The 15,552-nt window shown below is 45.7% G+C and overlaps 1 protein-coding gene across 2 annotated transcripts in view; it reads left to right on the top strand.

The window, feature by feature from the left end:
* GPAT2 (glycerol-3-phosphate acyltransferase 2, mitochondrial) overlaps nt 1-15,552 on the top strand; it is a 180,849-nt gene that overhangs the window by 62,993 nt on the left and 102,304 nt on the right. For both annotated transcript variants that reach the window (XM_073559516.1, XM_073559517.1), the window contains exons 6-7: nt 1,400-1,540; nt 2,393-2,492. In XM_073559516.1, the coding sequence (XP_073415617.1) occupies nt 1,400-1,540; nt 2,393-2,492 (241 nt within the window). The remainder of the gene's footprint in view (nt 1-1,399; nt 1,541-2,392; nt 2,493-15,552) is intronic.

Genomic DNA, 15,552 nt, shown 5'->3' with positions numbered 1-15,552 from the left:
GCAGAGCGGGACCCGGCATGACAGGTGACGCCGGCCCCGACCTGACAGGCGGCGCTGGTACCGACCTGACAGGCGCCGCCGGCGTGACAGACTTGAAGCAGTTTGCAAAAGAAGAGTGGTCCAAAATTCCAATTGAGAAGTATAAGTAGCTTGTTGATCGTTATATGAAGCAATTGATTGCAGCTATTTATTGCAAAGGATGTGCAACCAAATATTAAGTTGAGGGTGCCAACAATTTTGTCGACCCATTTTTGGGGCTTTGTGGGAAATTATGACCAATTTGCCTTTTTTCCCTGTTTTTTGTGTTGCTCCAATACACACAAGAAATTAACATGTGTATAACAAAACTTGTAATTGCAATAATTTTCTAAGAGAAATACTTCATTTTCTGGAACAATTTCAAGAGTGCCCACACTTTCGGCCATGACTATTTAACACATATGTCGGCATTTGTCAGGCATGGTGCGGGCTCAGCTCCTGAGCCTGCTCCATACATTTATACCAAATGTAGGAAGTACTATTGCATCCTGCACCAAGAAGGAGTTAAGGCTTATTTTATAGTTTTATAAATCTGTGACTTATTCCACACTGTAGGGCATACAGTCCAACATACCATGTGGTATAAGTTTTTGTGACACTTGTCACGTCTCACGGCCGAGCCGTGAGTCACAGCAGTCAAGGAGTCCAAGGTCAGAAGCCAGGAGGGTACATCATAAACAGAATGAAGAGACAAAAGCATGGTCAGGTAACGTTCCAAGGTCAGAGTACCGGGAGGATAACGGATCAGAGCTGAAGTGGTTAAACAGGCAAATAGTCAGAATGAACTCCAAGGTCAGGCAACAGATCAAACATACAGATCTCAAGGCACTGGGAGCACAAACCTCACAAGCTGAATGTTCATCTGGCAGAGTTTCGGGAGACACAGCTCAGTTATGAAGCATGGCAATTTCCTGGGACAATGAAAACTTGGAGACAGCCGACGCCTCACAGTTTCAGATTGGATTGTCGAGCTGTGAATCAACACACAGCTCAGCATGCCCCTGTTCCAGATTGGATGGCCAAGCTGTCAATCAAAGTACTGACAGCTTCAGCTCACCCCTATACCAGATTGGCTGGCCGAGCTGTCAGTAACTGCATCCCAGACACACTGAGGGGTGGAACCGTGATACTTTTAATATGTACCTTCACATACATTTTAAAAAAAAGAGTAGCAATGTTTATTAGCCTGGTGTAAGCTATGAGGACAGTCTATTGCCCTCCAGCGAGCCTTATGGGTATGTATGCCAGGAGCTCCAAAAATAAGGTTTAGCATGACGACAGAACCTTATGTTTATGTGAATCTTACTCAAATAAGCTAACTCTTACATGTGCAATTCTCCATATGTCTCTCTCATCATAGAATCCAATCTGTCCTAAAGAAGGAAGAAGCAAGTAATAATAAATCTGCAGATTCAGCCAGTGCTCCAAGTAGTGACGGTCGCAAAGAGGTGCTAGAGATTTTGGGGCTTATTCAGAAGTCTCTTTCATTCAGTCTCATAAGGTAGTGGAGAAATCATTAATTATATTTACTGACATATTTCATCCTTATCCGCAGACAAGCAGTTGTGGTTCATTAGTGTCCTAACCTCTACAAGTGCATTTCACTCTCTGCCTAATGGCCCCGAAACCCAAACTATAACCTATATAGCTGTTTGTAGGGATTATGAGTGCAATTTATAGGGGATACTGCCTTTCTTTATCCTCATTGTATCTTCTAATGAATTTAGAGAACAAAAATGCAGCTCATTAATACTCCTCCAGGTCAGGAAGCTGTGTAATTTTTAAAATTTCTGAGTCTCCAGAATGTCATTTTATGGGCTGGCAGGCCTTGCTAATGATTTTGTCTATTTCAGCGTGCCAATATCTTCATGCTCAATGTGTGGTTTATAAAAAAAAATAGGTTGTCAAATCTGGTGCAGAAGAAATAATTGATCTGCACACACCTGACCTCAACACCATCTTTATAGTGTTTTTAATACCTCTGTTTTTAATTGAAATGGCTTTTTCAAGACAGAACTTACAGACCAAATCTGGGACCCCCATATCCAAGCCCCCTGTGGCCGACAGACACAGAGCAGGTTGCCTTGTAAAAGTAACTTGTGACATAACGGTCATTGGTCGTGTTCGTTCTGCTCCCTCCCGGCACCCGATTGCTGACTATATGGCTTTTTTTTTTTCACTGTTACTGATCATATCAACGACCTGTCCACTGGATTATGATTTTATTGCATTAACACTTTGACATTTCAGTTCACGTACTTTGATGGAAATATTCGCTCAGCATTACTGTTAAAAGAGCAAATACTTTGGAAATTGTTGTCCACTGTAATACATCTTCAGATTTTTCTCCTAGAATAACACGCTGGATACTCATCAAGTTACTAAAACGATTATACATGAATCTTCAGCTCCAACGTGGACAAGTGGCCACGCTTCGTGAAGTATCTGCTGCGGTGAGACACTCATGGGTTACATGCAGCTTTTATAGGTCCAGTTAATGAGAGTTTTGAGGCAGATTTAGAGAATAACCTGGTAGAGAGGAAAAGTTGCAAATGATCTGTCACATTAGGATGACAAAACATTATAATGTAAGGTAACACTATAATTTTACACTAACACAGAGGCTCAAGTCGAAATACTGCAGTCAAGTGGAAAAGGTTCTTAGTTCTCCAATAGATTCCTTTTACCCTGTTTTAAGTTGTGCTAAAAAATTTCCAACATGGTAATTATTTCCTCCAAATTATTCATGCAGCAGTCCCCAATGGGGAAGAATCACTGTTAAGTAAAGATACAACTCCTCTATGGCTAAAGGCCCCAATACACAGTAGATAAAAGTTGGCCTGGTCAGTCGACCATATAATGTCATGCGCAGTGTGGGAAGACTAAGAGCAAAACGATGGGAATAGGGGAAGGAAGCCGAAATGCTTGGGATTGTAGAACCCTAGGCAGATCTAATAGCACCCTGCCTCCTGTATATGGGGGGTCTGGAGAGAGAGCTGTCGGCCAAATTGTTGTTCAACCGACAACTGTCTAATGTGTATGGCTGGCTTTACTCTTGTAGGCTCCTGTAAAAGTTTTTTTAGGCTCTTTGAAACTGTATGTTAAAATGATTGTTGGAGCACATGGATCTCCCAGGTATTATTATTTTTAGCTCACCATTTTATTTATTATGCTTTGCTTATATAGCACCATCATATTGCGCAGCGCTTTACATACATTATCATTGCAGTCCCCATCTAGATTTTTATCAGTATGGCTTTGGAGTGTGGGAGGAAACCAGAGAACATGGAAGAAACCCACTCAAACACAGGGAGAACATACAAACTCATTGCAGATGTTGTCCTAGGTGGGATTTGGACCTAGATCCCCAGTGCTAACCACTGAGCCACCATGCTGCCCAGTTATTCCATGGTGCTGTACATGAGAAGGGATTAAATAAAAAAAAAAAATGACTAATAATGACAGACTGGTACAGAGGGTAGAGGTCTTGCCCTTTTGGGCTTACAGTCTATAGGTATCATTGATCTCTGAAAAAGGAGCTTACATGTGGCTATAAGGTTTTCTATTCCATGTTATTGAGGGGCACAGATGATGACCTTGGGTAAATAGTGCTAGCTTCTCCTATCAGCTATTGCCATTTTGCAGAGTTAGAGGATCTTTATTCACCTGCAGATATTGTTCTAAGCCAGGGAAAGTCTGTACACCTATATTTGACTTTGGGAGATGCAGACTAATCCACTAGGAAAGTTAGAGAAGTGTACTACGACTGAGCGACTGGAAAGCAACAAACCTCTGTAACAAGTCCAATGGAGATGACCAGAAAGGGCCTGCATCTGCCAAACAAACATAATAAAATAAAAGTCTGCAGACTAAAGGGGGTTTTACACATAGTGATATCGCTAAAACGTCACTGATTTTGTGACGTTATAGCGATATCGCTATGCGTGATACCTCCGACCGGCTCCCCCGCTGTCCATCGCTGATCGCGCGAGATTGGGCGGCTCTATTTCTCGTCGTCTGCTTTTTGCTGGGCTTCCTGCTGTGTGAGACGAGCGACGCTGGACGCGGGCGGGAGGACGTCAGGATCGCTGTGTGTGAAAGGTGAGTATCGTGCGCTGCGTCGCTGCTGCATCGCTGTGAGATCTTTCTGTGTGAAAGCTCACTAGCGATCATTTAGCGATGCACCAGCGATCCTGCCTGGGTCGGATCGCCGGTCGGATCGCTGGTGCATCGCTAAATGTAAAAGTGCCTTAAGACACTTTTTGTACCATTTCCTTTCTGGGAATTCCCATGATTGATTTGGATTGACGAATGGCAACAGCCGGAGGCTTTTTTTTTTTCAAATGGATTTTGATATGTCCAAATTTATTTAGCCCGCAGCGGTCGGTAACAGGAAACGGAAAAGCCCTAGGTGAGGAACCTCTAGTGTTTGCTGCACAGAGCAAGCGCAATATTGTATGTGAAGACGTGTACTGAGTAATAGTGGCATGACTCTTTACCCTGCAATCTGGGCTATACCGCAAGGTGACTATAAATAACCGCAATTAACAACATTCCTATTAACACCTGCAACCAGGCGCCGCATCTGATGCTCCGAATGAGCTTAAAAACCATGTCATGTGCCTCCTGAGGAACTCCTATCATGGGAGGGAAATGCGTCGAGGTCGAGATGAGACTTAATCAGCATTAAGATAAGTTTTCTTTAATTTGTTTACACATTGGTTGATCTACATTTTGGGTATAGTGCAATATGAGGTCATCTAGCAATAGCAGCTATGGTGATATCTGCGAGCTAATATGACTTCAGCTTAGAATGAGAGTTTAATAAAGACCTTAAAGGGAATCTGTCACCCCTTTTTTGAGATATCATATAATGATATCATTCAATTGTGTGTCACATAAGGATTCTCTTAGTACTTTTGCTTCCCCCTGACCCCGCACCTTTCATGCATAAATACCTTTTTTATATCGGTTCAGATGTATGTAAATTGCCGCTGTCCGGTCCGCTGGGCGGGGCTTATTCAACTGATCCCCCCCTCCCTGTCTTGCTCTACACAAGAAGAAATGCGTAGAGCAAGACAGGGAGGGGGGAGCAGTTGAATAAGCCCCGCCCAGCGGACCGGACAGCGGCAATTTACATACATCTGAACCGATATAAAAAAGGTATTTATGCATGAAAGGTGCGGGGTCAGGGGGAAGCAAAAGTACTAAGAGAATCCTTATGTGACACACAATTGAATGATATCATTATATGATATCTCAAAAAAGTGGTGACAGATTCCCTTTAAGAGATATTAATCCCTGTACCTGTTATTGTTTTATATATTGATGTTGAGGGATGTTGTTATATAGATAACCTTAGGGTTACATGTTTTTTTCAATGAGCTGGTCTCTATTTTTGTGTCAGTGAGTTCTCATTTGATGCTTAGGCCTGTTTCACACTTCCGTTTTTTGGCGTCAGTTAAAATCCGCCAATTTTTAGAAAAAAATGGATCCGCCAAAAAAGGGCTCACTGTAAATTTGCTGCACTTTTCATCTTCGGCGGATCCGACCAAATTAGCGTCCGCAGACATCCGTATGTCACATCCCGGAGGCGGATCCGTAATCTTCCTTTTTGGCGGATGTCAGCTGTCCGCCAACAACGGAAATGTGAAACAGGCCTTAGCTCTCAAGAATACCCCATATGCTATAACCCTGTTTTTAGTGTATAGTTACTTTGATAGGATTTTGAGGGCACTAGTCATCAGTACTTTGATTATCATTACATTTTGTTCCAAAAAGGTTTACACCCTGGCCTCTCTCCTTGTGGATCATGGCCCTGGAGCTAGAGTGGTGTTATTATGGTCATTAAGGGATAGCCGACACGGAGCGGGGGCACCAGTACAATCTAGGGCGAAAAAGCTCTGATGGTAGTCAGGGACTCTCAAAATAGGGATTACAGATTTTAGACCTTCCCTCATGTTCATTTTCCCTAAAGTACGGTAACTTTTTTCTTTCGGCTACTGGTTGTACCCCCTTATTCTGCATAAGTTTGTGGTGATGGGTGCTTTAATAATACAATCCTGGACTGCTTTTTTTTTAAATTCATTTATTAAACCATAAACGGGGCATACAACATACATACTTGTACATGGTGTGAAATACTGTATAAAATATATACGGTATGTTTCACATGACATTAAATGCAAAGCAAAATGTGCATACCAGTTGTATACAAAATAAAACATATTGTCAATTAAATCACACTGGTCTTTATATTATTACTCAAGTGATGAACCTATCTAACTTCTGAACCGTACCTATATCTACAAAAACAACTATTTCGCAGCCTAATTCCACACAATTAGCTATCTGTTATGTGACATCTCCACTGTACAAAGTAAGGTGAGAGGCGTTCCACCTCTCCCAAATCTTCTCAAATTTACCCAGGCATCCTCTGTTTTGATATAGCGTGCACTCATATGGGATAAATGAGTTCACTAAATTGATCCAGATCCCAAGAGAGGGAGATGAGCCTCCCATCCGCCGTAATGCCAGTACCTTTCGTGCCATAAACAACGTCTCCCGCAAGAAAATCCCAGTATATTGACCCCATGTCTCATCATCCCATACCCCAAACAGACCAGTGGCTCAAGGGGAACAGTAACTTATACCAGGTATGTTAATAATGATGTCACCTCCTTCCAATATCGTGCAATGATAGGAAACTGCCAGATCATGTGGATAAAGTCTGCATCTACTGAATGGCATCTCAAACATTCCGATGATTGGTATCGGCCCATCTTAAAGAGTCGAGTCGGAGTCAAATATGATTGATTTATAATATATAATTGTATCATCCTGTTGTTAACAGACGGAGATACCATGATTGGAGACTCCAAAATTTCCTCCCACTCCTCTCTCTGTGTATCGGGGATGAGCCTTTCCCATTTCCCCTTAACCGAATCTATGGTGGATTCTGTCCCTACTGACAGCATGTATGTTTACAGAGAGGAGATGAGACCCTGTGATTTAAGAATTCCTATCCAGGGTAAAGACGAGATAGCATTGTCTATACCTACTGATCTCGTGTGACTGAAAGGCTGACCTTAATTGTAAATAATGGAAGAATTGGGATCTCGGGACATTGCATTTAACCTGTAATTGTTCAAAAGATATCAGAGTTCCATGATCATGTAGATCACCTATCGTAAGAGCATTGTATTGAGTCCAGAATTCGGCGGATGGGTGTTCAAGTAATGCCGGAAGGTAACCATTATTCCATAGGGGCATTTCAGCTATAATATCCCCAAAACCAATCACCCTTTTAATCTGTTTCCATACTGATCGTACCAGGCAAAGTAGGGGCAACAAAAAAGGGATATTTGTTTTTCCCAATTCCAAAAAACCCAGCGAGCAATTAGCCCATTTGGCATGAAGCAGATGATTTTCAGAATTAGGGAGGTAACTACCAGGCATCCAATTACTTATTGCTCTGGCCTGTCCAGCCAGATAATACAGAAAAAAATCCGGTAACGCTGCCCCCCCCTCTTAGGTCTTTGCAGAGTGGATAGTTTGAGTTTAGGCCTGGTTTTCCCCCATATAAAAGACGTAATCTGGGAGTTCAGATTCGCAAAGAAGGATCTGGGCACCACCACAGCACTATGTTGAAGAGAGTAGCTGAGCTTAGGGAGTAATATCATTTTAATTAAGTTAATACATCCAGCTACAGACAGTGGGAGTTTACTCCAAATTGTGAATTTGACAATTTCCAGCAATGTATGTTAAGCTGCAAATCAAGTGTACTGCCTTGAGAAATATGAACACCCAGATATTTAAAACTGGGTACTATGGGTCACGAGGAGAGATTCTCAAGTCGTGGCATTGGGGCATCAGAGAGGCATCAGAGCAGATTTCTCCCAATTTATATACAAGCAAGAATATTTACTGAATTTATTTATAGTGGTGATCACTCTTGCCGGTGTTTCCTCTGCTCTATCCATAAATATCACCATATCATCGGCATATAGGCCTATGGTGTCTGTCTGATCCGCTATTTCTATACCCGCAATATTAGGAGAGGATCTTATGCGAACTGCCAATGCCTCAATCTCAAGAGCAAAAAGGGTCAGGGAGAGGGGACTCCCCTGACGGGTTCCCCTGTGTAATGAAAAGGGCTCATATATGGAACTATTTACAATAACCCGGGCTTTAGGCTTCATATATAATACATTAACCCATTTTAGGAATCTGTCACCAAATCCATATCTCTGTTAACATGCATGTAGAAAAGGCCACTCGAGAATCAAAAGCCTTGGCTGCATCCAACGATGCCAATATTGATGGAAGTGCTCTTACCAGGCATAAAGCCGGTTTGATCAGGGTGTATGAGGTCTAATATGATTGAGTTCAACCTGGTGGCCAAGACTTTCGTAAAAATCTTATAGTCCACATTAACTAATGATATGGGTCGATGTGATCCACAATCTTAAAGGGTCCTTCCCCTCCTTTTTAAGCACTATTTTATATTAGCCTCGTATAAGGACTCCGGCATGGATCCCCCCTCCCAAATCCCCCGAAACACCATCAACAAAAGTGGCTCCAATATCTCCCGGTATTTCCTGTATAGTTCAATAGATAACCCATTCGGTCCAGGGTCTTTCCCAGAGGCCATATCCTTCATGGCATCCTCGATTTCCTCCAAAGTAAATTCAGCATCCATAAAGGCCCGCTGGGAAGAACTTAATGTGGGAAGCGTTATATCTGACAGGTAGTCTAGACACCCCTGGCTTTCATCATCAGTCTTGGAGCTGTACAATGAACTATAATAATTAAAAAAGCAGCTCAGTATTTCTTCAGTTGAAGAAACCAAGGTACCATCCGAGCTACAAATCTGCAATATTGTATTAGTTGTATTATGTTGACGTACCAGGAAAGCCAAAAATTTGCTTGCCTGATTCCCCAGCTCGAAATAAGATTGGCGAGCAAAAAATAATTTACTTTTGGATTTAGTGTCAATGTGTTGAGTATATGACCTTTGAGTAGTCAACCACTCCACCATATTGCTATTCTGGTCAGATAAGTAGGCGGCCTCCGAATCCTTCAGACGCCGCTCCATCTCATCATCCTCCCCCGATGTCACTCGTTTAATGTAAGAAATCGTAGAGGATAGACAACCCATCAGATTTGCCTTTAGGATATCCTAAAATAAGTTAAGATGAAGCAACGCAACTGATCAATCGTTCTATCGGGCGATTTCACCAACTTCAGCCAGAAAGGGTTCAATTTCCACGTTATCGTATTATTTAGTGGTTCGTGTTTAAGTTTAAGAATGACCAGACTATGATCTGAAATACCCCTACTGCCATGCTCAATATTATCCACCCACATTGCCAGACTGCTGGATCCAAAGATATAATCTATGCGAGACAAGGAACGCTTAGTGGATGAATGACAAGTATACTCCCTTGTCTCGGGGTGGCACACTTTCCATAGATCCAACCATCCGCTACCTTCCATGAATTCTGACAGTTGGGACGCAGCCAGCGATGGGGTCCCACTCTGTATACCATCACCCAGTCTCAATTTATCAAGATGATTATTCATGACCAAATTAAAATCCCCCATGCAGATAACATCTGCATCTGGATAATTCAGGGGAAAACTCCATGCTTTCTGGAGAATTGACTTATTAGCTGGGGGGTTATAAATACACAGAATAACATACTTCCTAGAGTTTATCAGTGCATGTACAAACACGAAACGCCCCTCAGGATCTTTCCGGGCCTCCCTGGCTTCCCACCAAACATCCTTATGTATTAATACTGAAACCCCCCTTGAATAGCTGGTATGAAATGCATGAATAAACCATTGTACCCACGGTTTTTGCACACACCGAACTGTGTCTCTGGTCAGGTGTGTCTCAATCAAAGCCACAATGTGAGGGTGATATTGCCTAATTTGTGAGAACACCTTAATTTTCTTCCGGGGGGTTTTTATGCCCCTCACATTCCAGGTCATACATACCCATTCCTACCCATCTGGATATAATGCATATTGGTGCCCGAGCAAAATTTAGAGATGTCACACAGATAACGGAACTGCCATTGGCTGCGACTTTTACCTAAATAACAACAAAAACTAAAACTTTTGAAAAAAAGGAAACTAAATGAGAAAAAACAGAATAAAAAACTAACAGTATAGGAGCAAAGTCCCATGCTCCCATCAAAAAGCAAACAAGGGGATACCATCACTGAGCTCAGTGTCTGGTATTGTTGGTAACTGGAAACCCGCCGAGAAGGCCCCTATTAGACCTTTAGTAGAAGGATACGGGTTAACAGTAAGTACATTAGGATTCCTTTGCAGGGGATCCCTTATGGGACCACAGCCACTCAGTCGCCCCCGCCGGATCCGTGAAAAACACGGAGGAACCCCCCGTGGACGACCCAGAGCCGGGCCGGATAGATCATCAAATACATAATGTTTCTCTCTCTGAGCCGCTTCTTGATTTTGATGAATTGCGCCCGCTGTTTCTGGAGTTCCATGGAAAAATCCGGGAAAATCGAGATCACAGCATTGTCAAACTTAATGGGACTTTTTTGCCGTGTGAGATGCAGAATGGTATCTCTGTCTTTACAATTGAGGAGACGTGCCAGGAAAGGTCTAGGTGGGGCTCTCGGAGGGGAGTGTTTTGTAGGAACCCTGTGAGCCCTTTCGACGGCGAACACTGGCGAGAATTCATCCCCCAAAGAGGTCTTGAGCCAGCCTTCCAGAAATTGCTCAGGATGTTGACCTTCCGAGCGTTTCGGGAGACCAATGACACGGATATTATTCCGGCACATTCTGTTCTCCAGATCATCCGCCTTCTGCCTCCAGGCATTCACAGAGCCTGCCACCTTTGTTAGCTTGGCCTCCATAGGTGTGAAGGTGTCCTCCACCTGGGACACTCTTGTCTCCACTTCGGTAATGCGCCCCCCTCATGGCTTGCAAATCTTGTCGAATTTGCCCCACCTCAGTGTAAACTTCCTCTATTTTACCGGTCAGGGACGTCTTAGTCAGAGATGGCCTGCATCAGTTGTTCAGATGCCTGTTTGAGGGTCAATTCCTCCTGCTCATTCTCCTCCTCACCCCCAGAGGGACGGTTTTTACGTTGAGCTTGAGATTATTTCTAAGAGACCGTGCACTTTCAGAGGGGTCGGGTCTGGCAAACTCTTTTATTTTTTCTGCCGCTGCTAATCCTTTAGACCGATTCATGGTCAGTGGTGATGTGGCACAGCAGGATGACTAGAGGTGTACACTCTGGGGATTTTCCCCTCCAGTTATAAGCACAGCAGGCCTAGTGTTAAGTAATTATGTCCCTGGAGCAGCTCCTATGCAGGGGGGGTCACATGGATTAATAAGAGCAGTGCCTGGTGCTGTATCGATGAGGCTTCTTGTGGCCAGGGGAGGGGGAGAGACACGCGGCCCCCGCAAAGACAGCAGCGGTGGGGGGAGCAGGGGTCCCCACAGTAATGGTGTCAGCAGGCAAGTGGGTCTATTGGTAAGAGGGGGGAACGAGGGGCCCAATTTTCCAGGGCACTCAACTCATATCCCCTGAGTCTTTAGGATAAGGGCCACTGCCCGGTAACGCTGCAGCGGTGAGGGCTGGACGCAGCAGCTCTAACTGACAGAGCGCGCATCTAGTATGGCCGCCGCCTCATGCAGGCCCCGCCGTCCCTCCCGGCCTCCCTGGCCGCCAGCTCACCAGAGCCGCTCTATGTCCTCCTGCGGGGGGTCCACGGGGGTCCCGAATGCTACCAGGTTTGTCGCAATAAGAAGATCTAGTGCAGGATGAAGACAGGATATGTAGGAGCTCTCTCAGCGTGCATCCTCTCCTCGGCTACATAGCCACGCCCCCCCCATCCTGGACTGCTTTTACCTAATGAACCAGGCACCCTAGCCAATTAGTGTGTTTTTTGTTCTTATATTGTTCACCTGAAAACACGATTTAATAGGGTGAGTAGGGACAGCCACCGTGGAGCGGACAGAAGAGAACAAAAAAAGATTTTTTGAGGCTATTTCCCCCTTTATTTCACCGGGCATACCTTATTTCTGTGGCGTTTGAGGACGGCGCCGCTCCACGGGGCACGAGCTTCAGGATCCCCAAGGAGATCTGGGCCTTTTGGACACTGGGGCTTCTTTACTTGGACCCCCCCCTTTTTCCTGCTGGTGCGTTATTTGCGCCGCTGCAGGAAGCTCTCCGCCTCTGCAGGTCAGGCGGTTTCGTTAAGACGGTCTAAACCACTTTCCAAGGTCTTCGCTCCCCATTCTGAGTTTGAGAAGCTTCTGGCCAAGGAAAGAGAAAATCTGACCAGGCGCTTTCAAAGAGGAAAGCGCCTTGGCGTCTTATATCTTTTTTTTCTCCGGATCTCACCGGAGACTGGTCAGTTTCTCCCTCCATGGACCCGCCGGTCTCTAGACTATCTAACAACATGGTCCTTCCAATTTCTGGTGGAGCATCTTTGAGAGATTCTAATGACAGAATTATAGAATCTTTATTCCCTTACTGGCCAACCTTTTCAGGGATCGCGCCTCTTCAGTGCCAGGCTAGACAAGATTATTAAAGACGCCACTGGGGACACAAGCTCTCTTCTCCTTCAGTCCAAACTCCGTCGGCCTCGTCTGAAACGGAAGTTTCGGTCTTTTCGGCCCTTTCGTCGTTTGATGACGACAGAGACTCCTTCCCACCAGCAAAGGCCGCAAGCGTGCCAAGATAGGAAGAAAGTTTCCTTTAGGCCCAATCCCTTCCTGGCGCTCCAATTCCTCCCAAGGTAGATCCACCAGGTCCAGACCTGGAAGGTCTACCTCTGCATGACTGTCAACAAAACCCCAGCGCATCTCCAAGGTTGGGCGGCCGTCTCCATTCCTTCAGAGATGTCTGGCTCCCCTCGCTGGAGGACGCCATGGTCAGGGAAGTTGTATCCTCAGGATACAAGATAGAATTTGTTTCTCGGCCCCAGGATCGATTCTTCGAATCCCGACCTCCAAGAGACCCTGGGTTTTTTTGAATCCATCGCCTCCCATCACAGTTCAATGGTGATTGTACCCGTACCAGAATCAGAACGCTTCACAAGTTTCTACTCAAACCTGTTTGTGGTGCCGAAAAAAGGCGGCGCGGTTCGGCCCTTTCTGGATCTCACGTTGCTGAACAAAAGGGTCCGCCTGAGACATTTCAGGATGGAGTCCCTTCGTTCAGTAATCGCTTCTATGGAGGCGTAGGAATTCCTGTGCTCCATAGACATTCAGGACGCCTTCCTGCATGTTCCTATATTCCCAAAACATCAGAAATTCCTGCGTTTCATGATACATCAGGAGCATTTCTAGTTTGTCGCCTTGCCATTCGGTCTCGCCACCGCTCCCTGGGTTTTCACAAAAATCATGGCAGCGTTACTAGCCATTTTGAGGATCAGAGGTCTAGTGCTCTTTCCGTACCTCGACGACATACTCATCAAAGCTCCGTCCTTTTCCCAGACACACGAGAGTCTGACCATCGTCCTCAACACCCTGTCTCGATTCGGGTGGCTCATCAACAAGAAAAAGTCCTGCCTTGTTCCGACACAGCGTCTCGTGTTTCTAGGCATGCTGTTTGACACCTGTCGAACAAGGGTCTTTCTCCCCGAAGAAAAGAAAGTAACTCTATGGCGGGAAGTTCGCTTGCTTCAGGGCAATCGGCTTACGTCCCTCCTATCAGTCATGAAGGTCCTAGGGAGGATGGTGGCAACATTGGAGGCAATTCCCTTCACTCAATTCCACTCAAGACCGCTTCAGCAATCCATCCTGTTGCAGCGGAACAAGTCTGTCTCTTCCTTGGATCGCCCAATTCGACTCTCGTTCCGAGTCAAACAGGCCCTCAATTGGTGGCTGACATCACCTCTCATCTCCCAAGGCCGGTCCTTCCTTCCGGTCCACTGGCAAGTTGTGACAACGGACGCCTGCCTTCACGGCTGCGGTGCAGTGTTTCGTCGGCACAAGAATCTGCTCTGCCGATCAACATCTTAGAGATATGAGTGATTTTTCTGTACCTACTTCACTGGGAAAAGCTTCAGGGGTCTGCCAATCCGGATTCAGACGGACAATGCCACAGCGGTGTCATACCTCAACCACCAGGGAGAGACTGAGTTCCTTGGCATTGGCCGAGGTCTACAAAATCCTCCTTTGGGCAGAGGTAACAGTTCCAGCGATATCCGCGGTGCACATTCCTGGTGTAGACAACTGGGCCGCCGACTTTCTCAGTCTCGGGCCTCGCGGCAGGAGAATGGTCCTTACATCAGGAGGTCTTCCATCAAATTTGCCTTCGTTGCGGAACCCTAGATGTAGACCTTATGGCGACCCGTCTGAACAGGAGAGTTCCACGGTTCGTTTCCAGGACCCGCGATCCTCTCGCGGTGGGCGCCGATGCTCTGACCGTTCCTAGGTCACAGTTCGTGCTCCCCTATCTGTTCCCTCCCCTTCCTCTTCTTCCCAAGCTGTTGAAGAAGATCAAGGCGGATGGAGTGCCAGTCATTCTCATCGCACCATATTGGCCCAGAAGGTCTTGGTTCGCGGACATTGTCAACCTTCTCGTGGACACTCCCTGGAGGCTCCCAGACAGATCAGATCTGCTGTCTCAAGGTCCGATCTGCCACCCCAATTCCCGGTCGCTCAATTTGACGGCATGGCCGTTGAAACCGAGGTTCTGAAAGCGTCAGGTTTTTCAGATCGGGTAATTCATACCATGATCCGGGCAAGGAACCCGTCGCCTTCCAGGATATACTATCGAACGTGGAAGGCCTATTTCGGCTGGTGTGAGTCCAGTCACATCTCGCATATGTCCTTTTCGCTCCCTTCTCTTCTGGCATTCCTCTAGGCAGGCCTGGACGCGGGTCTTGCCCTTACTTCTCTAAAGGGTCAAGTCTCAGCGCTTTCCCTTCTTTTTCAGAAGACGTTAGCCTCCCAACCGCAGGTCAGGACTTTTCTTCAAGGAGTAGCTCATGCAGCACCTCCGTATCTGTCTCCCGTGGACCCCTGGAATCTCCATCTAGTCCTAGAGGCCCTAAAGGTTTCCTCCTTTGAGCCTCTCAAGGAGGTTACCCTGTCTTTTCTCTCATGGAAATTTGCCTTTCTCGTGGCCATCACCTCCATCCTGGCGCGTCTTGGAGTTGGCGGGCCTTTCTTGTCTCCCTCGTTTTTTGGTGCTTCACCAGGATAAGGTGGTCGTGCGCCTCAGCCTTCCTTCCTTCCCAAGGTGGTGTCTGCCTTCCACCTAAATGAGGACATCGTTCTATCTTCCTTTTGTCCTGCTCCGGTTCATCCTCTGGAACGCTCTTTGAACAAGCTAGACCTGATCAGGGCGGTAAAGATCTACTTGGCTAGAACTGCTGCCTTTCAAAAGGCAGACTCCCTTTTCGTCATTCCAGATGCTGCGTGAAGAGGCCTGCCAGCTTCCAAAGCAACAATTGCTCGCTGGAACAGAACGGCAATTTTTGGAGGCTTACCGGGTCAAGAACAGAGTGCTCC

The sequence above is a fragment of the Dendrobates tinctorius genome, unplaced genomic scaffold (assembly GCF_039654945.1).
Source record: "Dendrobates tinctorius isolate UK_male_01 unplaced genomic scaffold, ASM3965494v1 ptg000272l, whole genome shotgun sequence".
Lineage (NCBI taxonomy): Eukaryota > Metazoa > Chordata > Amphibia > Anura > Dendrobatidae > Dendrobates > Dendrobates tinctorius.
The sequence above is the reverse complement of the archived record's forward strand: the minus strand, read 5'-3'. Positions and strand labels throughout refer to the sequence as shown.